The sequence below is a fragment of the Strix uralensis genome, chromosome 12 (genome assembly GCF_047716275.1).
Source record: "Strix uralensis isolate ZFMK-TIS-50842 chromosome 12, bStrUra1, whole genome shotgun sequence".
Lineage (NCBI taxonomy): Eukaryota > Metazoa > Chordata > Aves > Strigiformes > Strigidae > Strix > Strix uralensis.
The window spans coordinates 6,684,004-6,708,335 of record NC_133983.1 but is presented as its reverse complement, the minus strand read 5'-3'; the positions used below and the strand labels follow the sequence as shown (position 1 = coordinate 6,708,335).

General features: G+C 38.3%; 1 protein-coding gene across 4 annotated transcripts in view; it reads left to right on the top strand.

The window, feature by feature from the left end:
• The window catches only part of FTO (FTO alpha-ketoglutarate dependent dioxygenase), a 257,854-nt gene extending 236,422 nt beyond the window's left edge, over window positions 1-21,432 (top strand). For all 4 annotated transcript variants that reach the window (XM_074882061.1, XM_074882060.1, XM_074882056.1 and 1 more), the window contains one exon: window positions 17,945-21,432. In XM_074882061.1, coding sequence (XP_074738162.1) covers window positions 17,945-18,095 — 151 coding nt within the window. In that variant the 3' untranslated portion in view covers window positions 18,096-21,432. The remainder of the gene's footprint in view (window positions 1-17,944) is intronic.
• Window positions 21,433-24,332: the final 2,900 nt, after the last annotated feature.

The window sequence follows — 24,332 nt, the reverse complement described above, 5'->3', positions numbered from 1 at the left end:
CACCAAGTTAGCAGTCTGCTGAAAAGCTTGATTTTCCATCAGTCCCTTGGCAAGGGCAGGAGGTTATTGGGACTAATCAAGTTGGTCTTGTGGGTAGCCAGTGAGGCCTTACAGTTTCCCAGGTGACCTTGGTCCTGTAATGCACTGTAAAGGACTGACTTTCTCCATTAATAGTTTGTTTCTGAGAGCTGGAAAGGTGACTTGTAATACAGCTGCTTTTTCCTGATTCTTCCATAATGACATTCTGGAGAAGCAGATGATGTCCTTTGATTCAGTGTGACCTTGTATGTTTTGGTGATTCCAGGATACTTTAAGAGAAACTAAGTAAATGAAATTATAAACATTTTCGTACCTTGAATATGTTTCATAAATCACATGACAAATTGTAATATTAATTAAATATGTGTGTGTGTACGTACCTTTTGGCCATTTCTCTTTTCAGTTAACCCTATGTTTATTAAAAAGTTAGACTTATACCTGTCTATAACAAGTGCAAGAGAATGGAGAATATGGATGCTTCTAAAGGCTTTTATTCCCTGAATTGGGGTTTTTCTCTCCATAGTGCTATTGGGTTCAAATGCTAAGCTGATACATTTGGGACTTTAACAATAGAAGTCTTCTGTCATCTTTCATTCTCCTGGCATATCTATTCCAATTAGAATGTATAATTTTACAGCAAGATGTATTACGAGGAATTTTTAAAGTCTTACTCAAAGTAAGCTTGTTAAAGCATGGTTGTGTGAAGTTTGAACATCATTATATTTAGGATTTTTGTGTCAGCTGTTTTGACTTCTATCAGAAGTTACTAAATTTTATCCTTTTATCCCTCTGCTAGCTGTGTAACTGCATGGTTTCCAGGCAGGAATCTTTTCTTGATTTGAAGATGTCAAAAATGAAGAATATTCTGTTCCTTTAATAGTTTATCCCAGTGTGTGATTGACTTCATTGTAAAAAACAAGCATATTTGAATTTCTCTGGGTTCTTTTTCAAATTCCAGCTCCCTCTGCTAGACAAGAGAGCTCTTTCATACAAGATAGGTTCCTTCAAGCTATCAGTTTTAAATCTGATAAGTGAAGCAAATTAAGTTAATCATTATCACATATTTTCCACCTCTGTCCACAGTCTCTTTGCTCTCTTCAATGTACTTCTAAAAAGCTAGAAACAGGGTTATTCCATGTTACTCTCATATTTGCCTACCTACTAAAATACAGAAGGATTAGGTACTATACTGGGAGTTCATTTTGAGTTGTCTGGGATAATATCTACATTGTTTTCAGATGCAGTGGTTTTGAGCACAAACTCATCAATTTTCCAGTCATCCTTCTCCCTGTTATTGCATGTAGTTCCATAACACATTTGGTCCTGATCATTAAGTGACCTGGCAGGGCTAAATCCTGTCCACATGGTTTTTAACCATATTTGTCTCTGTGCTATCTGCAAAAATTGTCAAGCAGCTGATCACTGCTGATGAAAATGTGACTAATACTGGCCACTGTATTGGTCTCTGGAGGAATCCCTTATGGGGGTCACCATTCAGTAGTGATTCCCCATTGATGTTTATCATTATATTGCTTGATAGCCATTACTTACTTGTGGTGTATGTTCCGTTGACATTCAGTGCTACTTGAGAAAAAAAAAATTCATTCACTAGCTAGCATAAATCAATTTATCCTATTCCTCCATAGTTTATTCTAGTAACTGAACTTGTCATCTTGAAGGGTTTCTCCAACAAGATTTGTTTTCCAGAAAAAAACATACTGATTGGCATGCTTTATACATTCATATTATCTGTCAAATGAATCCGGTACCAGCTTTTCTATTGCCTAACGATATGCTACAGGGCCTGTAGATACCTGGATCACTCCATTTCCTTTGTCATGATAGTGGCACTCTAACAGTCTTTATAATTTCCAGAATTCACATCAATATGATTGGGCCACAAAGTTCTTCAGTCTGTTATAAGTTAACAACACAGCATAGTGCCAGACATTAATGTCTCTAAGAGGGCTAGCTTTGTGCAAGGATGGATACTGGTACTTTCTGTGTGCGTTTCAGAGCAAGTTGAGAAAAAAATGGGTCTGAACACTGCTAAAAGCTTCCTGGGACAGTTCTAGATGACTTCTACCAAGGTTTTTTACATTGGTAGAAGATTATTTGATTCCTAAAATCCAGAGGTGTAGACAATAACACCCTTCATTGTTTCTGAGTAAAAAATATGAAAGGCAGACTGGAAGACAAGATTTTTTAAGCCCCAAAGTTTTCATAATGCAAAGATGTTCTCTTGAAGGTATTCTGAACCTTCCAATTAGAAAGGTCACAGATATCTCTAGAAGATTGGTACCTGGTTTAAATTAGGAGACAAATGGAAATGAAAAGTATTTTTCTAATGTCTTGTCAGGAGAAAAAAAAAAAGGGGAAGAAGAGCAAGGACTTGAAAAGAGCCTGCGGTTAGAGTGTGATTTCACCAGTGTTTCACTATGGCTAGACAGACAAGCCAACATTAAGCAAACTGACCCTGGTAAAGTCATTGAGGCTTGGAAAAGGGTGATCAAATTAGTATCTGTTAGCAGAAAGTATCTAACACGGGCCTGTCACTGTTTGGGCAGGCAGCAGTGCATGTGCAGTCATAGAATCATAGAATGGTTTGGGTTGGAGAGGACCTTAAAGATCATCTAGTTCCAACCCCCCTGCCATGGGCAGGGACACCTTCCACTAGACCAGGTTGCTCAAAGCCCCGTCCAACCTGGCCTTGAACACTGCCAGGGAGGGGGCAGCCACAGCTTCTCTGGGCAACCTGTGCCAGTGTCTCACTGCCCTCACAGGAAAGAATTTCTTCCTTATATCTCATCTCAATCTTCCCTCTTTCAGTTTAAAAGAGTTACCTCTCATCCTATCCTATACTCCCTGATCAAGAGTCCCTCCCCACCTTTCCTGTAGCCCCCTTTAAGTACTGGGAGGCCACTCTAAGGTTTCCCCAGAGCCTTCTCTTCTCCAGGCTGAACCCCCCCAACTCTCTCAGCCTGTCCTCACAGGGGAGGTGCTCCAGCCCCTGATCATCCTCGTGGCCCCCTCTGGACCTGCTCAAGCAGGTCCATGTCCTTCTGATGTTGGTGCCCCCAGAGCTGGACACAGCACTGCAGGTGGGGTGGGTCTCATGAGAGCAGAATAGAGGGGGAGAATCCCCTCCCTCGACCTGCTGGCCACACTTCTCTTGATGCAGCCCAGGACACAGTTGGCTTTCTGGGCTGTGAGTGCACATTGCTGGCTCACAATCAGTTTTCCATCCACTCATACCCCCAAGCCCTTCTCGTTGGGGCTGCTCTCAATCCACTCATTGCCCAGCCTGTATCTGTGCTTGGGACTGTCCCAGCCCATGTGCAGGACCTTGCACTTGGCCTTGTTGAACTTCATGAGGTTTGGTGAAATGCTAGAAAAGCTAAAGTGAAAGTGGAAAGGATAAACTCTATAGAAGGTCTAAGGAAATGGGCTTTTCGTCTTGCTGAGGAATGTCATTAACTTTCATAGATTCTCTTACTGGCACGTCAATAAACAGGAGAGCATGTGAAATTTCCCTGTAGGACTGCACATATCAAAGAAATAGAAACTACAAATTAATAATTCCTCAGGAGTACTTAAGAATGGAAGGAAGAAGAAAGAACACCTCCTGTTTGCACCAAAAAGAGGAGGATTATGTAGCTATTGCCAAAGCCCTTACAGTTTACATTAATTCTTTGACATTAAGACAGGTTGGAGTAATAGCATTTCAGCAAAGAAAAAGGTGAATGCATACATTGCATTTTAGATTAATATAATCACAATATTATTTGAAAAGGCAAACTAAGTAGGAGGGATATTAGGTCTGTTGCACGCTCAGGAAAGTAGTGTTTCTTGTAATACAGAAATAGAAAAAATTTCATTAACAGTTCATTGAAAGGAATGACTAATGTAGCTCAGCTGGCAAGCAATAAATTAGGAAGAATGGAGTCTGAAATATAACATTCATAGACAAAATAAAACATATGGAAAGATGTCATGGTTTAAGCCCAGCCAGCAACAAAGCACCACGTGGCTGCTCGTTCACTCCTCCCCCACAGTGCAATGAGGAGGAGAATTAGAAGAAAAAGGTAAAACTTCATGGGTTGAGATAAAGAGAGTTGAATAGGACAACACAAGGAGAGAAGAAACAATAATGATAATACTAATAAAAGAATATGTAAAGCGAGTGATGCACAATGCAATTGCTCACCACCCAGAACCCAACACTCAGCCCCTTTCCAAGCCATGATCCCCCCTCCCCCCAGCCAGCCCCCCCAGTTATGAGCATGACACCATACGGTATCAAATATCCCCTTGGCTAGTTCAGGTCAGCTGTCCTGGCTGTGGCTCCTGCCAGCTTCTTGTGAAAATTAACTCTATCCCAGCTGAACCCAGGACAGAGGCCAAGACAATCCACTTTTCATAAAGTTTAAATAACTGTTCTTTAGCAAACACAGAACGAAAGAAGACAAAACAGTAGGTGTCTTGTGAGAGTAATGAAATGGACTCTTTTCATTATGTATATCTTGATTTCCCATGAATCTGCATAAAGTACAGAGCGATGGACAGCTTATGGCACCCAACAAGAGAAGATTTCTGTTTCCTTGTGCTCAGAAAATTACACCATTATCCACAGAATTTGAACCTGACAGTGTGGCTACTATGTAGGTTACTTGACAGAAATCACTGAAAAGTGTTGCTAGTACATTGTTGTCGTGCTGCATTACTTCAGATAACACATGGAAGATTCATGCCCATTGAATAATGAATTAGAGAGAACAGGTCAGTGCAGTACAGGGACTAGAGACTAAATGCAAGGATAGGGGCTGGAGTAGGGATAGGATGGCTATTTCAAGTTCTTAAGAAAAGTTGCAGTTAATCAGGTATAGGTATACGGCTGTGCGTTGAGCAGTGATGTAGAGATGATCTCTAGGGACCCTAAGCAGTGAAGCTTTTAAGCCTGGGCTGAACTTGAAATATATTTGAAAGTTCCACTGAGCTAAATGAGATTTAAATATGTGACTGTGCATTTTGCTCAAACCTGATAGAAGATTGAGTCAGGTCCTTAATTAACTAATGTAAAAGGTCTTTGGAATTCTGATGTGATGTTTTAAGAGGAATTATATGACAGAATAACGTGAGAGTAGCGTTGCAGGTCAATCAGCATAGCAGATGTCAGCTTCTCTCATTAACAAACTTCAGGTTTCATAGTCATTTTATAATAAAGAATTAGTCAAGAGAAAGCACATAAATTTTTTAGAATGGATTTGAATTGTGCCTTGCAAATACTAACAAAATAACCCATCTGAACTGCTCTTAAGGCATTGTCACCATATACTTTATTATCATTAGAGTATTCCTTATGGCAATAACTTAATCCAAGAAGAATTTCAAGAGTAGTTGCATTATCTATTGAAAAGCAATTTTTTACTTTCTATTGAGGCAGGATAGTTTTACGAATAACTCTGAAGTTTACTCAGAAGGCTATTTCAATCGTCCGTAGATCTTATGATATTATGTCACCTACTTTCGTTTCAAATTCACAGCATAAGAAAGAAAAAGAATGACATAAATTGGATGTTAGAATAGTTCTGAAGATAGACATCAGAAGAATTCAAGAGTAAGAAGAGAACTCAGCATTATTTGTTATTTTCCATCCTAAAGTAAAAAGAGAACAAAGCATCAAAAGCATCAGTAGTGAGAGATAGCTCAAAGCCAGGACTATATATCATAGCATATAAAACAAGTGAGTTGGCACCACCAAAAGGTCTAAAGTCTTAGTCTGTGGTTTAAAGTCATTGATATTGCAGTCAGAAAGATTCTTTACACTATGGAAAATAGTATGAAGAGCTATATGCATTTGTTGTAATGGGCATTTTAGGTTTTACCTACTAGTAGCATTTTGGTACTCACTTGAGTGAGTAAGTCTTCATGATGCTGAGAGAATTCAAGTCCTCTGATAGCATGTTATAGTTTGGGATCTTGCACTTTTTTTAAGCACTCATGGAAATAAAGTCTGTCAAAGTAGGGCAGGATCAGATGCATGTAGTTTATCATGTGTTTAAATTGATTGAATGCAATCATATTCCATGAAGGAAAGTGTATTCCAGTCTAATAACTTTAAATCATCATTCAGCCTGTAATGGAATTTTAGTTGGTATCATGCAGAATTACATTAATTGTAAAATTCTGAGGTATAGTGAGGCTGAACTTTCATACAGAATTTCTTCCCTTAATGCAGTGGAAAATAAGTAAATGTATTTATTCACATTGTATTTGGACGATGGTAATTATTTACAAGTTAACGTGCAAAAGGATATTTAACACCTCTACATAATGGTTTCAGTTATTTGAAATTTAAAGGGTAAATAGAAAAAATTCTGAGGTCTGTTTTGGTAGTCAGAAAGATTTACTCCACTTACAGAAGTAGAGAAAAAGCATGAGCATATTGTTGCCATATGATTTTCATTTGCACCTGGATGTACTGTAGCATTTCCTGGGACATCAAATCTATTTCTCTGCCGGCTCTGGAATTTTTTTGTGGCATATTTTTATAGTGATTTATCCATAAAATATCACTGAATAAAGCAGCAGCCATGGAGAAATTCTGCAGTGATTGAAATGTGATTAGTTACATGAGGATTTCTTTTTTTACTCCTAAACTTTTTTTTCCTCTTTTTGAGCCTCTCTGCCTTTCTTGTATCTATTTTCTTATTTCCCTATTATTTGTTCCCTCCCGCTTCTGTTTGACCTCATGTTGACCTAAAGGAAACTGTGTTTTAGTCCATAGGATTGCATTGCTCTTATAGTATTACTTCCAATATATGTTATAAACATTCTGGTTGCAGGCTACAGCCGAGGTGCACAACACAGGGAAGACAGCGTAGTTCTGCAGCACAATAAACCCTTTTTTTTTTTGTTCCCTAAACCACATAGGAGTTCGAGGCCATATCTCTTGATATAAAATGTAGTGTAACCTCCTCTTATATATGTGTGTGAGTATATATGTATCTGATGAGAGAGATGTATATAGGTACACATACGTATTTATATCAAAGTTATAGTGATAAGTAAGATCTTAATTTCAGTCTGCAAATAGAGAGTTAGTCTTGTGGTTGTTTGGCTTTCCCATATGGTGCTTGCTATCAGCCTATCATAGTTTTCCTTTTGGCTAATGAAACATGCAATTTCACTGAAATGCACCAAAGCTAGTGAAAGCTGCATTTTAGTAAGAGTCTGAGAGCAGCTAGACAACATTGTTCCTGGGGCAGGATTCCCGTTTGCTGTCACGCTCCCTAATAAACTTACATCAACAAAGGACTGTTCTGTGCAAAATCATATGTGGAGTCCTTTTTGCACAGTAGTTACTACAGATATCTAAGGTCTGCGGTTCCATTCTGATCCCAAGTGCTGCCCCTTCTGTGTCACCCTTGCTTTGGTCCTGATGGAAGTTGTGGGATTTTGGAGATGGGTTGTATTGGCAACTTGCAGGAGTGACGCAGGACACACTTCAGGCTGAAAGGATTACATAGCTTTGATGCTGAAAAGATATAGTCCATTTCTGTCCAGTCTGATTTAAGGATCAAGTAATACAGTTACTCTTAGCTGCATTCAGTCTTGTTTCTTTTGCTTTTGCTTCCCACATATAACATATAGAGATTTGTCATATAGCAGTTGATTTTTATTAATGTGAAAAGTTGTCTTACAAAAAAATGCATGCTCAACAAGGAAGATGTTTTAGCTTTCTTGCAGTAGGGCAGAGCATGCACACCCTGAAGTTCTTTGGAAAATGGAATTGCTTACTTTAAAGGAGGGAGCATTAAGTGAAGGGCCATCCTCCTGCAGTGTCATCTAAAACCACCCTATGTTTACATTTTTCCTTGATTATATGACATCCACATAAAAGGAGTACAAAAGATAACGTGGAACAGTAAATGATGCTGGAAGGATCATTAACTTTTCAGGTGGCATTCTTTTGTTAAATACAGCGTCTTTCGAAAAATATGCCGTATGCATGGCTCAGCCCCAAATCTTCCAGCAGTCTAATACTGACAAGGGAGGGCATCTGTAGCCCCCTGGGAAGCAGACTGTGGAGATTTCCTTTTCTCCTCTTTGTTGGTTTTTATTTCCATTTCCTTTTCCTCTCTTTTCCTCAGTCATTTAACGCCATTCTGCACAACAGAGGGGAGCGTCTGGCCCCAAGTAAACACCCAATAAAATAAGTGGGGGAAGTTCACAGCTCCCTTGGTGCTATTGCGTCTGTCTGTCTGGTTGTGGACTCAACAAGATAACCATGCATCAATTTACATTGTCCAGGCTATCTTCACAACCAGAAGTGCTTGAAACCTTATTTTAATAGAAGCTTAGATTCTGGAGAATACTGTAAAATCTCTCCAAAGGCTCCAAATCAGCAATTCCATCTGTGTTTCTGCAAATGTAGAGGAACAATGCCCCAGCTGATTATGCAAACAGAATGAAAATAGTTATTTTAAAAGTGCATAAAATCAATACTTTGGGGAAAACAAGTCAGCTGTGTTTATACTCAGCATATAGCAGACATTTTGTTTCTTTGTCTGAAAAAATCATAGGAAAGCAAGAATCGCAAGTGGAATAAAACAGCCGATTATACAGTGCAACAGAGGGGACTGGAACATCAGATGCCTCAGCAAAGGCTTAGAGCATTTTAGGTTCCTTTTGAGAGAATATAAATTATATTGAGGTTGATATATTTCTACGTTGTTTGAAGTCAAAGCCAAATATTCTCAGCACAGAGGGAATAACTCACATCCCATTGCTGATCATGGAAAGTATATAACTAAATCCATGTCTGTGGTGCTGAAAATTTCCTCCTAAATGCTGTCTCTTTTGGACTGATGGGATTTTTTGCAAGTATTGGTATGAAGGGGTGTGTATATAAATATGTATAAACGCGCTTCTCATACAGTCAGGATACATAGCCTGTATATTATTATTCTAAAAACAGGAAACAAAAGCATTTGTGAAACAGGGCTGAAAGGGAACAATTTGTAGACCTATAGGTTAAATTGGATTAAACTTCATCTTTCAGTAAATGCCATGTTATTTATTCAGTGTTTCTCTGGGGGATTTCCCTACCCCCTACACTTTATAGAGAGTGGTGATGTTTCTTAATTAAAAAATCAAACAAACATGGAATGGAGGCTGCCCCACACAGCCGTTCTCTTGTGGGAATAGGAGGCACACTGATTTTCTCATAGACGGTTTCTAGGTCTGTTGGACAGAGGCCACAAAGGAGAGGGAAAGCTCTGTCTGGGGAAGCCAAGTGTACATCACTCATTGATGCCAGGACTCTTCTCTGTGGCATTACAGTTGCTGGAGTGCCCTCTACTAGGTATTCCCCTTTGGTAGGGTGGAGTTGGTGGACATGGTGAAGAAGGTCATTGATAATCTCATCAGAAGTATCTTTTGGGTAGATTTCTGTTTATTAATTCGCCCATAGTTGAGATGAATATATCAGAGAAAGAAGCTTCTTGTGTCCTCTTTTCTTCCATTCTTTCCACACAGAGCTGGAATATTTCTGAGGTTCTGCAGCTTTGTTTTACAATCCCCGCTCTGTAGCTGAAGATACTGTGCAGCAAATCTTTATCCTTTCCCATAGTGTGTCAGCTAAATAGTTTAGAAAGACTGAAATATATTTTTACATATTTTAATTAATATTGTAGCCCAAAACCAGTTGAAAATTTGATTTCTCTACAGTTAAGGCAAAGCAAAACATTTCTTAAAAATAATTTTGTGAGTTTTTCATATATTTCTACAAATACATGTGAAACCTGTTGGTGCACCACTTGAAAACTCTTTGCAGTTGGACGCCACCAGTGCTTTGGTTGCAGTTATTTCATTTGGAGGGTATTAACAATTTAAATTTTTCTCATACTTACCTGATTTACAATTTGAGTAATACTAGAAACTCTGGCATGTTCAAGTTCATGCAACTGTCACTTAAATCTCTTTAGTGTCAGGTTCATTGCTCTCTCTCTCTTACCTCTCTGTGGAACAGCAAAATGCACTCTGGAGGCCATTGTTAAAAGATGGATTCTGCTACAGATTCACTTTGTAGAAGTACACACAAGGATAATGCTGGCTGTTTTCAGGCTATCCTACTACGTCACCAGTGATTCCTCAGGATATTTTAGCAGCATCCTCATTTCCAGTGGAATGACTAATTTTGGAGCCATAAAGCTCTTGGGTCAGTGGCTGTAAACTTTGGTTCTGTAGCAGGGGCTAAATGCATCAGTGACAACAAGTCATCAGCAACTTTTGAAAGAAGCAGATAGGAAAGTTCCTTCTAACATGCCATTGTGTGTATTTGTACTTGCATATTTGTGCAGTTGAAACATGGTTTTTTCTTGGATTAAAATTTAACTGATATTGTCTCCATCCCTTCCTGAATCTGGCATTCTCTTCTCAAGTGTCTTATCTGGAAAAAAACTCATTTTGTCTCTTCTAAAAATGCAGTCCTGGTCTCCGCCATTACTTATGGCTGGGCACACTCTAGTTACAGCACATGAAAGAACATCAGCAGTGACTTAATGTAAATGGGACAGACTCCTTGGGAATACACTGGGGATTAGATGTTCAAAAGAATGAAGCACTGCTCTCTTCCCATCTGGCCACTTCATATCACTGCCTGTTTGGGACCAGTACTTGTGAAATCTGGTTTGCAAAATCAAGTATTAATGTAATTTGTTTTGTTCTTGAAAGCCAGAGTAAACCTGGAAGGGTTTTAGTTGTGCAGAGTCACAGTAGGAACAAGCATGGAATAACTGAGAGAAACACTCTCTGCCAGGGTTGACAACTTTCTGATTGGTTAATTTTAAAAAGCTAAGAAAAATCTTTGGTTTAAGGTTTAGGTTGAACTCAATAACTTTCAAAATTCCAGTTTTGGCATGAAAAAGTAGAATTTTGTGGGTGATAAAGCATTTACAGCAATATGAAAACATCTTTCATATTGTTATATTTCAATATATTTATATTTTCTCCATCCTTTGTTTTTTCAATTTTTAGGGTACAAATTATGCAGGTTAATCATAATACCAAGTGAAGGATTTGTAAATTATTGGCTTGATTATGTTTTACAGAGCTAAAACAAGGAGATCAGAAAACATTCCACCCTAACCCTGTGTCATGATGGGGCATTAACTAATTCCCATTTTCCAAACACCCTTCAATTTTGGTGAAGTTCCAGCTGAAATGCTGATTTTGGATATGTTATTTCCTCTAAAAGAAGCCAAACCAGAAGTCAAGATTTCAACATTTTTAACTATAAACAAGTTTAACCCAGCTCCCTATGTAAATCTCATGTCTTGGATTAGGTCTCCAGAAAAGGTGCTCTCAGGAGAGCATAGCAGTGGTTTCCCTCTGATACAGCTGATCCAGGCTGGAGCTCTGTCCATGCAGGATGAGGGCACCAGTGACGTAATGGCTGTTGCACGTTTTGCTCCCAATGGAAGAGATGCCGTCTCTTCAACTGTGCTTGCTTTCATTGTTCTTTCAGAAAAATGTGTCCATTCTCCCAAATGGCAAGGAAAGCTACCTTATACCTCTGTGAAACCAGGCACCTTTTGTTTTGTACGTTTCTCCAGTTGCCTCAGCTTTGTGCTGAGCTCTGGAATTCCACTGTGGGTACACTAAAGCTCTAGCAGGGTTGCCCAAGATATGATATACATAATCACCCTCGCCATTTGACCCCCATATTGTTCCATGTGGCCAGGTAGGAGCAATGCAGGCTTTAGGTGCCCCGCTCCAGTGACTGATGTCAGAGGTCAGCAGCTCCTAACTGGTCAGCTGGCAAAATGTCCCATTCATCACCACTGGTATGTAATGGACATGCTGACAAATAGATCTAGGTATAAAATTGTTCTCAGCAGTCAACCTGATGGCCTTAAACCTTAATCAGTGGTTGGAAATTTTCACTTTTACCAGCTACTGTGACCAAACATGTGCCTGGAGTAGAAGAAAACTTAAAATTAGGCATACTGTAATTTCTGAAATTGCTAATGCTGGAATGGGCACCCAGTTGGAAAGCAGCTGCTTCTCAGATTTCTCATCCCCGTTCCATTTTATCATGAATTATATTTATCCCTTCCACCTTCTGATTTTTCATGAAGATAAATAAAAGTTCGGTTCTTCAAATAGCAGGGGTGACTTTTTCAATCCTTTTTAGGGACTTCATCCCAATGGCCTATCCATGTCCAGAGGTGAAGGAGAATGTGTATTTATAGCATCAATTTGAGTTTTTACTTTAGTTTTTCTGTGCAATTCAGTTTGATAAAACAGATATTTTTTCTTTCTGTGGCAACGTTGAAGTTACAGAACATCACATCCTGTTACTCCACGTTGTATTAACTGACTTACAATGCCAGTAATTTAACCACCATTGTAAATGGATAAAAAATTTAAATTAAGTATCCCTTGCTAAATTTTAGTTTGAGAAACTATATTCAGCCTATTTCATTCCTTCTATAGTTTCTTTTGGATGTTTTTTATTATTATGCTTACTAGCTCATGTCTATTGTGAACAGTTCCTGGAAAAGCATTTACATTGAAGTCTTGGCCTTATTGAAATCACTGGACGTTTCAACTTTGACTTAAGTGGTATCAGGTTTTAATTGTGATGCATTCAGCAACAGAAGTAAATTTGTTGTACCTGTCAATGAGATACACTACTTAGAAAAATCAAGGTTAACTTGTTTGAGTAATTGTTCTCATGTATGTAATCTCGTATTTTCTCTGTGCTTTACATAACAATTCAGATAGCTGAGAACGCACTGTATTTTCTTGTATATGCTCTGGCAACTAAGAATGTCAGCTTGAAATGACATGGGATAATCCTAACACTGAGATTAGAGTAACTACACATAGTTTGCATAATCATTTCCAGACAGAGGAAAGGTTTGAAGGACAAGGATGAAAAAATCCAAACCTAGAAGCAAAACTCTATGTATCAGGTACCTGTACTATTAGGATTTGTGGTCATACAGCAGAGCTCTGTGTTGGAAGAGTAATAACCCGTGTTTGATCAGACCTAAATTTGCAAACTCATTGTGAATCTTAAGAATGGGAGACGCTGTCTAAAGAAGCTACTACTGTTACTCTTACTCAGGACAGCATCCATGCTAGCAGTGTTGTATCATTTTAACCAATGGGTTGAATGAACGCATTTGTCATAGTAACATGATCACTGTTTTCACCTGGGCCGTTGTTTTAAAAGATACTCTGAACTTCTGAATAATAGCTCAAACACCTTTATTCTAGCATGAATGGATGGAGGAAATAACTCCCATATAAAACATAACAATTCCAGGAATGCTGGAGTAAGCACGTGTGGGTGAGTGTGTACTATTTATTGTACATGCAAAGCACATATCCTGTCCTCCCTTTCTGACCATATCAGTACATGGGGAAGATGGCCATGAATTGTGAATTTCCATGTGATCCCCACTGGTCTTTGAACTGCCAGGCATAGGCACCATCTAGGAGACAGGACTATTCATACCATCTTGTCACTCTTAACACACCTGTGCAGTCTGAGCCACAAATTGACCCCTATTGATGTAATTTGACTACACTTCTGTGGAGTAGACAAACAGTGCAATGGAATCCAGGAACCCTGATTCACGGTACCTTCTTTAAGTTCTTAGGTAATAATTCTTATTTACATTAATCACATTCATCAGCAGAACCCGAGGCCACCTCCTGGCTTATATGCATTCCTGTTCCTGACAACAGAACAAAAAAGTATCTGCTCTGAAAAAAGAGTGTTTTAAGTATATTGATACTTAATACTAAATAGTTACAAAACTTAACTGTTAGAATGAAAACTGTTTTTCAAATCAATGGCTCACGCATTACTGTAAAATATATCGATTAAAAACAAAGCATAATGTTAGTCATTTAGTCAGCAGAGTGATGCAATACTGAAATAAATTTATCCTTTGACTTTTGCATTAACCTTTTATTGACTGCTTGCATACTCATAATTAACACACACTTTAGCTAGCTTGGTTAATTTTAGCATCATGATCAGTGTCCTCTAACGTAGCTGACACCCTGATCATCAAAATGTCAGCGCAGCCCGGGGGGCCATAACCAGGCAACTGTCTGTCTCAGTGAATGTACACCTGCCCATGGTGAAATTAGCCACCATCCAAGGGAAAGTGTCCTATGTTGTCATGCAAATTGTCATGCAGTCATACAAATGTTTGTCATGACTTAGTTGAACTTATATTAATATTCAGTTATTGGTAAATATTAATGAGCAAAGTCCATTTGGCAAAAATAGACAAAAAGGGGATCAAAAACCTGTTAAGTTTAGAGGGGAGGGGTAGTGAGAACGTGCACTGCAACAGTGACCAAGTGTTCCTTAAAAGTGGGCTTTTTGAATTGAAAATGGCACAGGTCTTGATTGTTTTAACCAGAAAGTAGGGACTGTGGAGTTTTGTGCATTCTGCACATCTTTAGACAAATCATCCTTTCTATAATATGTTGGTGAACGTGTATTATCAAGGTGTTGGAGCTAAATTGCTCTGAAATACATCATGGCAGATTTTCTGTTCTCCTGCTGCACATAAAGTATGAAAGGTGCCTCTTGATTTGTCATCTGTTCCATATCTCTGAGCATGTGTTATTTCCACTCTTAACACATCTTGTGCATAAAATATACACAGATTAGATCTACTCTCTTTTGGAGATTTGACTTTATTAACTCAAATAACAAGTTTTAACTGATAGATAATATTTTAATTAACTTATAATACTATAAATCTTGGTAGTTTCCCATTACCACCATACTTTGATGTTTGCAGTGTTTCCCACATAGAGCCTCATAAATTCTTTTGTATCTGGGAAAATATAGAATTTCTGTTTATCCTGAGTTATCATTGCTAACTTATGTTAGCCATCTTTTCCCAGATACAAAGAATTTTAAATAATTCTGTGCAATTATTTAAGTGTCTTTGATTGTTTTGCTTCAGTTAAAAATGTTGCTATCCTTTTGCAGGATCTTCAGATCTGTTACTCTGCTACAAATTAAAGACCACTGTAGGAACAATTTCTCCCCCAGAAATTCATTAAAATCAATAGTAATATACTCATCTGGAAAGCACTGTTCTTGCACCCTAACTCTGGGTCAGAAAGTACATATTTGGATGACTGCTTTCAAGCTTGTCAGGTGAATTGCTTAATGGACTGCCAGGCGCAGCAATGACTGCTTAAAGCCCAGGCCCATAGCTTTAAATATGAACAACTTGGCTTGACTTTGATGTCAGCGGATCCAGCACAGGGATTGTACTTTTGGTCAAAATAGGTGACTCACAAACTGTAAAAATGTAATGTTCACTGCTGTTCTTGCTCATGATAAAAAGTAAAGCAATAGAAATCCTGGACAGAAAGGCAAAGGAGCTCTGGGATTGCAGAACTTGGATTGTTACGGCATTGCTTTCCTCTTTTTTATACTTTTGCAGTACCCTGATGCATTTCTGTCATCAGACTTGCACAGGAAGTCTGAGGACCTGACACACTTCCATTCCCCGAATCTCTCACATGGAATATGATAGGGCTAAAACTTCCTGAGTGCATGATTGCCTGGAACTTAAGGCACATGCTTAGTTGTAGGGTGACCTTTCAGAGATGGCTCTGCTGGTAAGAAAAACAGAGAAGGGAAAGCAGCAACTAGAATAGTTGCTCATGGGCTGTCCAGTCACTGTGCCTGCTGCACATTTACAGCCGAGACCCCAAATGTGAGGGAAAAGCTGGTCAATCCGTTTGTGTGAAAGAGCAAGGGAAAAAAGACATGAAAAAAAGGGCTCTGAAATGTTGAAGAAGCTAAAAGTTGGTATGTTTTTTCTCTCAGTGAAAACTGTGTTGTTAATAGCAGATGTGTGAGAGGGAGAATGTTTATTATTATAAATTGAGATTTGCAGGCCACATAACATGCCTGCAGTATTTACTGGCTGAGCTTCTTGATTTGTCATCTGCAATAATCTCTACATGGTTAATTTATCCACTTTTAGATTGAAATGCTTAAACTGGAATATCTTATACTACCCAGCAAATTGAGCGTATTATTTTGTGCCAAGACAGAAAATAAAGCAAGATTTTAAAAGCCTCATAGAGTTATGCTGTAATTAGTTTCAGCTTCTCCTGCATATTAATTTTCTCCTGTTCCTTTATATAATTTGGGAAATGTCTTCAGAACATGATGGCACAATCAGTTAAGTACCTCTCAGAACTCATACACTAAACTGCATTTGCTCTAACAACTATTATAAAGCAGGCAGCAAAACAAATCCTCTGTTATTCTGTACAGTGCAGCTTATCAATGCAAACAGTTTAATATTTATGCTAAGAGGATTGTCACAAGTAGCTTCTGTTCCTTTAATTCTTGTTTTAAATAAATAATGAGAACATTTAAACACATTACTCTTCCCAGGGCCCTGAGGTCGGCTAATCTTATTATTTATGAAGTGATGTGCTACATAATAGTACTTAGTGCATGTTAACAGATGCTATTATCAGGGGCTGATGTGGAGAGCTGAAGATATATTGGAATGTTATGTGTTAATACTGTCCTTGTAGTGTAATGTACGATGGATTGAGTGCCCAGGATGCTGGTGCGGCAATTAACCACACACCAGCATGGGTGTAAAGCTGAAGTATGTTTTCTTATGGGGATTACACTGCCATTAATAATTCCCAAGAGAAGACGACATCTTTCATTTGGAAACAGTCTCTTCCAGAAGGCTGACGGTGTAGACAAGGAAGTTGCATGTGTCAATATTTTCAGAGTTCATTTGACAGAGATGAAAGACACATATATGTTTAAAACATCTTTAAAATTGTTACAACAATTATGCGCTTTATCAAACATGAATTTTTAAAAATGTCTTAAAAGAGATAAAAGTGAATTTCTACAATTTGCTTGTTATCTCTTTGAAGAACTACGTAGACCTGCAGCATATACCAAAATTATAGTCATGCTTAGCATTTTCATTGTCTTTCCCCACTGGAAACATTAACTAATTAATCAGCAACATGCAAATTGTTTGAGGGGAGGAGAAAAGAGAGAGGGAGAAATCCTCCTTAAACTGTGACAATTTTTTTGATGCAGCATGTTGTATTACAGCCTAATCTTAAGAGATGCGATGGTTGCCACTTATAAAACTTTTCTCTGAGGGCTGCAGTTCAGTTGAATATTATAATTAGACTTCACTAGTATTGATGAATAATCCATTTAATAAAAAACACTGTAATTTAAACATTTTCTCTGGGGACTAACATACACTAACCTCTTAATTTAATTTTATTGAAGTTTTGCCCACCTATTCATCATTGGAAGTTGTTATTAACCTTCATTTCCATTTATCTTTATAGAATTTTCTCTTTTTATATTGCCTTTTTTAGAGCTAAGCAGGTTGATACACTTGTAAATCTTCAGAATCTACAAAGGTAGTCCAGCTTCTTTAATATTGTTTAATCTATCCCCCCTGACCTTAATGCAGTAAATTCAATTTAATCTTTCTCAATAATCTAGTAATACATTGGAAACTGGCAAACATTTAAATCTGATAATGATTTAATCACATACTTTAAATAACAGCTGAGATAATGAAAAAATAATTCACCATATAAAGGTACACTAACTGAGTTTTCTCTGTGATTGGCTTTTTGAGAAATCCCTATAGAAAATACAAAGCCTACAACAGAAGTCAACTTCACTGGAAATAAGCAATCCATTTGGTCAGAAGATGTGGTATTTCTTTTTTATTATAATCTTTCTCTTTAAATTAATGCTCAAATGCGTCCTCACTGAGTATTCAGTTTCTTGATACAGTTTTAGTTAAGTAGTTCATCTGCTTACCTTTCTTTTCAGATGCCGGTCAGAAGCAGCGGAGAGCTTGCCAGAAGACCAAAGACCAGAATGCCATCCCTTCTGGACAGATGATGAATGTAGTATGCCTCTGCCATATGATCTTGAAGAAGTAATTGCTAATCTACAAAATCTTGTTCAGTGGGTAGAATAACAAGTGACCTTCTAGCCTAGAATTATTGATGCCCATCATTTGGAGAGAAGCCTGTTAGTTTAACATAAATCTTTTCAGCTTTATGATCCCTTGATCATGTGTTATTTTATGTGTCAATGCAGATTTTACTGATCTTCACATGGTACCTTTGTTACTGTCTCAAATTAAAAAAGATGAGGCCCCAAATCTACAGAAACAGGTGGCTTTTAAGACCTGAAGTCCAGAATACCAGCCTCAGTTCTTTCCTCCTCCACTCTAATTCCCACTAACCCTACAGCCCATGGATAACTGTGTTTTCACAAGCTCCCTTGACATCTAAATTTCAGCTTCCATGAGTGCCTAGAACTACCTCTGCCTTGGCAGGTCTGAGCAATGTCAGGCATAGCTCCCACCTGTGACAAAGCAGAATCCATGATCTGGGCATGCTATGGAGAGGCCAGCTTGGGCTGAGTCCGCTGGATATCTTCAGAATGCAGCTGTGACTTCATCCACTAACATACACAGAGCTGCAGGACATGGTGGAGAAAGTCCTTCATGCAATGGCTCCTCGTTACAGCATTTTTTAGATGAGGAACTCTGAAGGAGCATCCTGACATAGATCCCAAGACTTCTTGCTGTTTCTCATCATGGCAATTGAGTAGTACTGGGAGAGATACATGGTGTGAATCCTATTCTGAGGACAGGTTTCCCAGTGAATTGTCTAAAGAGCTGATGGACCTAAGTAAGGGTTTCCATTTAGGGGTCAGGTCCCCTGGCAGATTAGATTTAGCTTGTGTGATACTGGGCATTGCAGCATCTGTGTTGATCTAGTGAGATCTACAAGAACAAAACCTGAAGACTATGAGAAATGAAGCTGTTTGTGATCTGTTTTGTAGTAACATGCTATAAAAAGAACAACTCTATGTTGGACAATACAGGGGTCTCCTGAATAAGAGAGAGATTTTTCGTTTGGTTAAGTTGCTATTTTAACTTGAGCTGGTGTACACCTTTTCCTTTGCCATAAAAAGCTGAAGAAAATCATATTATGGTGAAACAGCATTCAAGTCTGTATTACCACTACAGAAGAAATCAGTAAGACTCAGAGCTTGACGTTGCCACCAAGAAATGAATATACCTCCTGTGTTAATCTTCTGTTTAAAGTCACTGTTGAGGCCAGGCTTACCCAGAGCAACTGTACTGGCAAAGCACTCTGTGTGCGGATGAGGCTTGTACTGCCACAAATTGTACTTTTGTCAGTATAACATATGCCAGACCTCCCTGGAGCTAAAGAGGCTGTGCCAGCAAAAATTCAGTTTTAGTGGTATAAAACTGTGTCCACACCTACCAGCGTTTGCCAGAACAATTATATCAAGTAGAGATTGTACCTCTTAACACCTTTAACATAGCTATGCCAGCAAAAGTTTAAAGACCTGCATCAAGCATTTTCATTGTGGTCCTGGACTTCTGCAAAAACTGTTAGCCACCCTGTATACTGTAAAGACTCTCTGAAGAATAAATTATTATTTAAAGTAAGTTTGATTATATTATAACCTTGATCCATACATTTACCTATTGTCTCTTGTGCCACAGATTTCTTAACATTTGGAAATACTCTGTTATGGACATAGCTTTTTCTTTCCTGCACTAGCTAAAGCTGGCTTTACCAGTGGGCAAATAGGATATATTTGGATTAATACTACACTAAATACTGTTTACTTTAGAGATCACTTAAAGAAAAGCTACCTGAAGATGTGGGAATTCTGCTTTTGAAAAGGCAGTTCTCACAGAAATAGATATTACTTTGGAAAAGAGCAAGATTAATTCAAACAAGCTAATGATGTAACACTGTTAACAGCATTTGAGGGGGTTGTTTGTTTATGCTGTTACTTCATGATTATTTTGTGTTTAATTAAGCGCTGCTAGAAACCATGGAGATCACAGTATTGAAATGAGTCTGACAGCCATAAAGAGTAGAGAAAGCACATCAATGTTGTAGTTTGTAGCTGAAGTGGAGGCATAGCTATTAAAAAATGATTGGCAAATAATTATTTCCAGCAGTAGTAAAAAAACCCCACTGGGTTCTCTCTTGTATTAGGAGAGTGCTGGCAGCAATAATAGAATTTTTAAAAACACATGATTCTAGGGCTTGTCTGTGCTGAAGATTTAGACTAGCGAATTAGCTGAACTAGTACTAGCTTCAGTGCAGTCAGAGAGCACTCATTTAAGCTGTGGATGGCAATGACATAGACAAATGAACACCTTTGGAATGGATAAGACCTAGGATTCACTGGCAAAATACCAATAATCAAGTGGTTAAAGAGGATTAATGCTCTGTGTTGCAGTCCAGTCTCACATCATCTAAATCAGTGTAACTTGATTGAGTTCGTTAGAAATACAGAAGTATAAGAAGATTTCATATCTCCAAAGCCCCCAGGAGTTGATAGCAAAGACATGAGTAAGGTGGGTGGAACTGTTTGAAGCATGTAATAATGCCAGATGGTACCCCAAAAGGAGAACGTGTTTAAAGGTAAATGTCTATAAAAAACCTGAGATATCAAGTGTAAATTATTGCTGTGTTTGGATTACATACTAGAAGCAGACAAATACTTAAATGTTTTCTTTATTCAAATAGTTATGGTTTAGCTCATGTTGCAATGATACTTTAGCAATCCACTTATATTCCAGCATTAGACAACCCATTTCCATTTTGGATGAGCTGAAAGACACAGCCTCTAATGGATGTTCTGTGTATAGCAACTGTTTGCCAAGTCTGGATGCTCCAGAGGCATGAGGACCAAGGTCAGGTTTTTTTCAGGGAAGAGGTGAGAGCATAAATTAGCTTCAAACATTAGATTCAGTGATTCTTTTTAAATGGTGAAGTTCACGACTTTGCTTACATTTACTTTTCATCAGCCATGAAAGAATTAAGGTAAAATAGTTCCCTTGCACGTGTGCATCAGGCTAAATGGATTACAGAAGATACAGATCTGTTTGCCTGTCTGCACTTGCCTTTAGACAATATTCATCAATTTTACAAAAGCTACTGACTAAACATGGAACCAATACAAATTAAGTGCTCGAGGCAAGGGCTTTCTTTGAAAAATCTGATACAGAGTTGGTTTTACACTGATAGAAGGAAAACGTTGGCAGAAAATGAAAAACTTATTGTTTCTGTAATTTGGAGGATGAAAGGTAAAGGCCTTTTCTAAGTATTTGATAGGAAACTGCTGTGTTATGCAATGTAATTAGAAATGTTTTTATAATGCTTTATTCATATCTCCATGTATGAAAATATTTTATCCTGTAGGTCCTTTCTTCTTTTTAAAAGGTTATGTAAATAAAAAAATATTAATCTCAATGCAGTAAATTTTAAAGGCTTCATGCTTATGCTCCAACATACAACATCGTGATGGTCTGAAGTGTACATAAGAATGGCATGGGCAACCACCGACTGGAAACTGTCCAGGATGGGTAACATGCAACATAATAAATATCAAAATCAGTTGTCTTATCATCCAGATACAGTTTTAGTTTCACTGGTAATGATGCAAGATGCAATTTAAAATCATGCTGGACTTCTTAATGCTGTGGGACAGATTCAGGGATTCCAGTGCTATAACAAGAAAAAAAGAAATCAAAAGAATACTAAAATCCATCATGAAAGATAGCTAAAATATTGTAGTGTGTTAAAGAGTGGGCATTGCTCCTTTCTCAGTTATTGTAGTGCCATTCCATTAGTCCTGTGTCATGCAGTGGAATTTGGGCTAATGCAACAGAGATGAAACTAGCCCAGGAGCTCATGTCTAAGCTGGGATGAGAGGAGGGGACTAGAGATGAGAAAAAATGCACGTGAGATGCAAGGGATGTGCTTTCTCAAGGCCACAACTTTAGTAACTGAACTCATATGGGAGTCATTGAGCAGTAACTTGTACAGTGCAGGTTAGGATCTTTCCCTTAATTGTTGCCACCTGGTGTGAAGTTAATGTTGGCTCCTTAACCCCCCTCATGCCTCCAACAGCTGGTCCTCAGCTTTTTGCTAGGAGCTGGCCACTGTTGTCTTGCACCAAGGTTACAGAGTTGGGAGGTGTAGTTGTTCTGTTGTAGCAACAGGCATGAGAAACCCTGATCTCCAGCTACAACCTCCACCTCTGTCCTACTACACCTCCATAGGCTGAGTACCTCCACTCCACATTGGTTTCCCATTTGAGGTACAAGTTGCTGCAGCTTATCTTCTGAACTATCCCACCGGGATGGTGAACTGCTATGGGGAAGGGTCAGAGATACAAACAGAACACTATTCGCAGTGATGTTCCTCGTCCAAAAAAAGACAACCACTGCACTCCACACAGCAGAGTGAAAAGCTCAGCTCTACACTAATCTAGCATTAGAGAGTGGGAGCTGTTAGGAAGTGATGAAAGACTCAGGCAAAACCAGCACCATTCAGTGTTTCTGAGGACTCCCAACCTGCCCGATTCTGGCTGTCACCTCACCCCACCTGGAAGGGCAGAGGCAGTCCTGAATAGAACCACTGTTCTCTTCTTTTTCCATTCCAAACTGAGACTCATCACCTTCAGTGTGGCTGGGCTTGCATCTTAATTTCCATTCATCTGTCCTCTTCACCTTAGCCTGGGGGCATTCATTGAACAAGAGAAGATAATTTATACAATTGCAAGAAGACTACTTAGTAGGGCTGAAGAACTGGCTGAATAACATGTCAAATAAAAGTCAACAAATAACTGATAAAATTAGCACATTAAAATGCTGATGTTTGGGTGTGAGCACTGCACACACAAAATGAAAACTGTGGTTTATCTTCTTGTTACTTTGGAGATAGCATTTGTAATTCACATGATAGAAAAGGACGTACTCTGCTGTGGTTTACATCCTCTAATACCCCACTGGTTTTACGGTGCTTGTCCGTGATGAATCAGAATTTGGTCACAAAAGTTGTTCTCCTCCCCCTCTGTATCGTCAAATACTTGCTTTCATGCCAACACATCTTGGTTTGATTAGCTCCCTTGATTAGAGGCTAAAGTAAAAAGTCAGGTGTATAGGATTCCCATTATCCTTTATTTCACTGCTTCTAAGAACAGGTCAGATAGAGTTATTTCAGTGAAAATGTGAACAATCAACTTCTGTTTACCATTAACCTTCAGTTTTCTTTTCTTAAAATCAAATCAGGGCTTGGTAGGTAGTTATTTTCATACATGTCCCTTGATCAGTGGTACAATCTGTCAAAAGCCATTAAAGCCTCTATTAGGTTGAATTGCATTCAAAGCTAAACTATCCAATCATTTAAAGGGCTGTGATGATTGTTTTTAATATAGTATACATTGATTTCTCTCTCTGAGTAGTAACATAACTTTGAAACTAAGCATGTATGACTAGGGCTTTTTGTTATCCAGCATGTCCTGAGGAGCTTGGTTTTGTGTGGAAGATGATGCCTACATAACAAAGGAAAAGACGTATGCAGTGAAATCACCTGTATGTTCTCAGAAGCTTTTCCTCCATTTTTTCCTATTTCATTGTATCCGTTAAGGTGCAATGTATATGGAATGGGAAGAAATTTTCCAAGGTCCTTTGCTCAAAAGCTTCACTGAAAAATTTAACATCTAATTGTAGTAATATTTTAAAGTGGCTTTTTATATTAAGATCTCAGGATGCTTTCCACAGAGAAACTGAGGCAGAGGTCAAAAGTGCAGCTGTGTTCTGACCACTAATGCTGGAGCTGAGCATACGTAATCCTCCATTGCTGGTATGTCTCGATTACTTCCAGTTAATCAGCTCAGTTTACAGATTAAAAATGGTCTCATAGAACTTTTTTTCTCCAAAGATATATCTGAAAGTGGAGCTGGAATCTGTCCTCCTCATGTCATATTTAACATATTATTTAATTGCATAACATACAATAATACATCTCATGTAATAGAGATCTTTCGAGTCTCCTAATGTTTGATTAAACATTCCAGTGAATCTTTTAGTTAAATTCCAAATCCCTGAGCTCTCAAATGGAAAGATACATTTTATTGGAACTATTAAATTATTCCATGGAGAATATGCAGATATGCAGTCTATAATACAATGTAATATAATCCACACTCTTTTAGCTCTATTTTAAGTATGTCCACTGCACACCCACAAAGGTGGTATAACTGCTGTACTAGGAAACTTTTAAGAAAATACCCTGTGGGTATTTGGGTGCTATTTGTCCAGGTGAAGATGCATTGCCGGAACAAACTGGAATGCTGATTATGCACC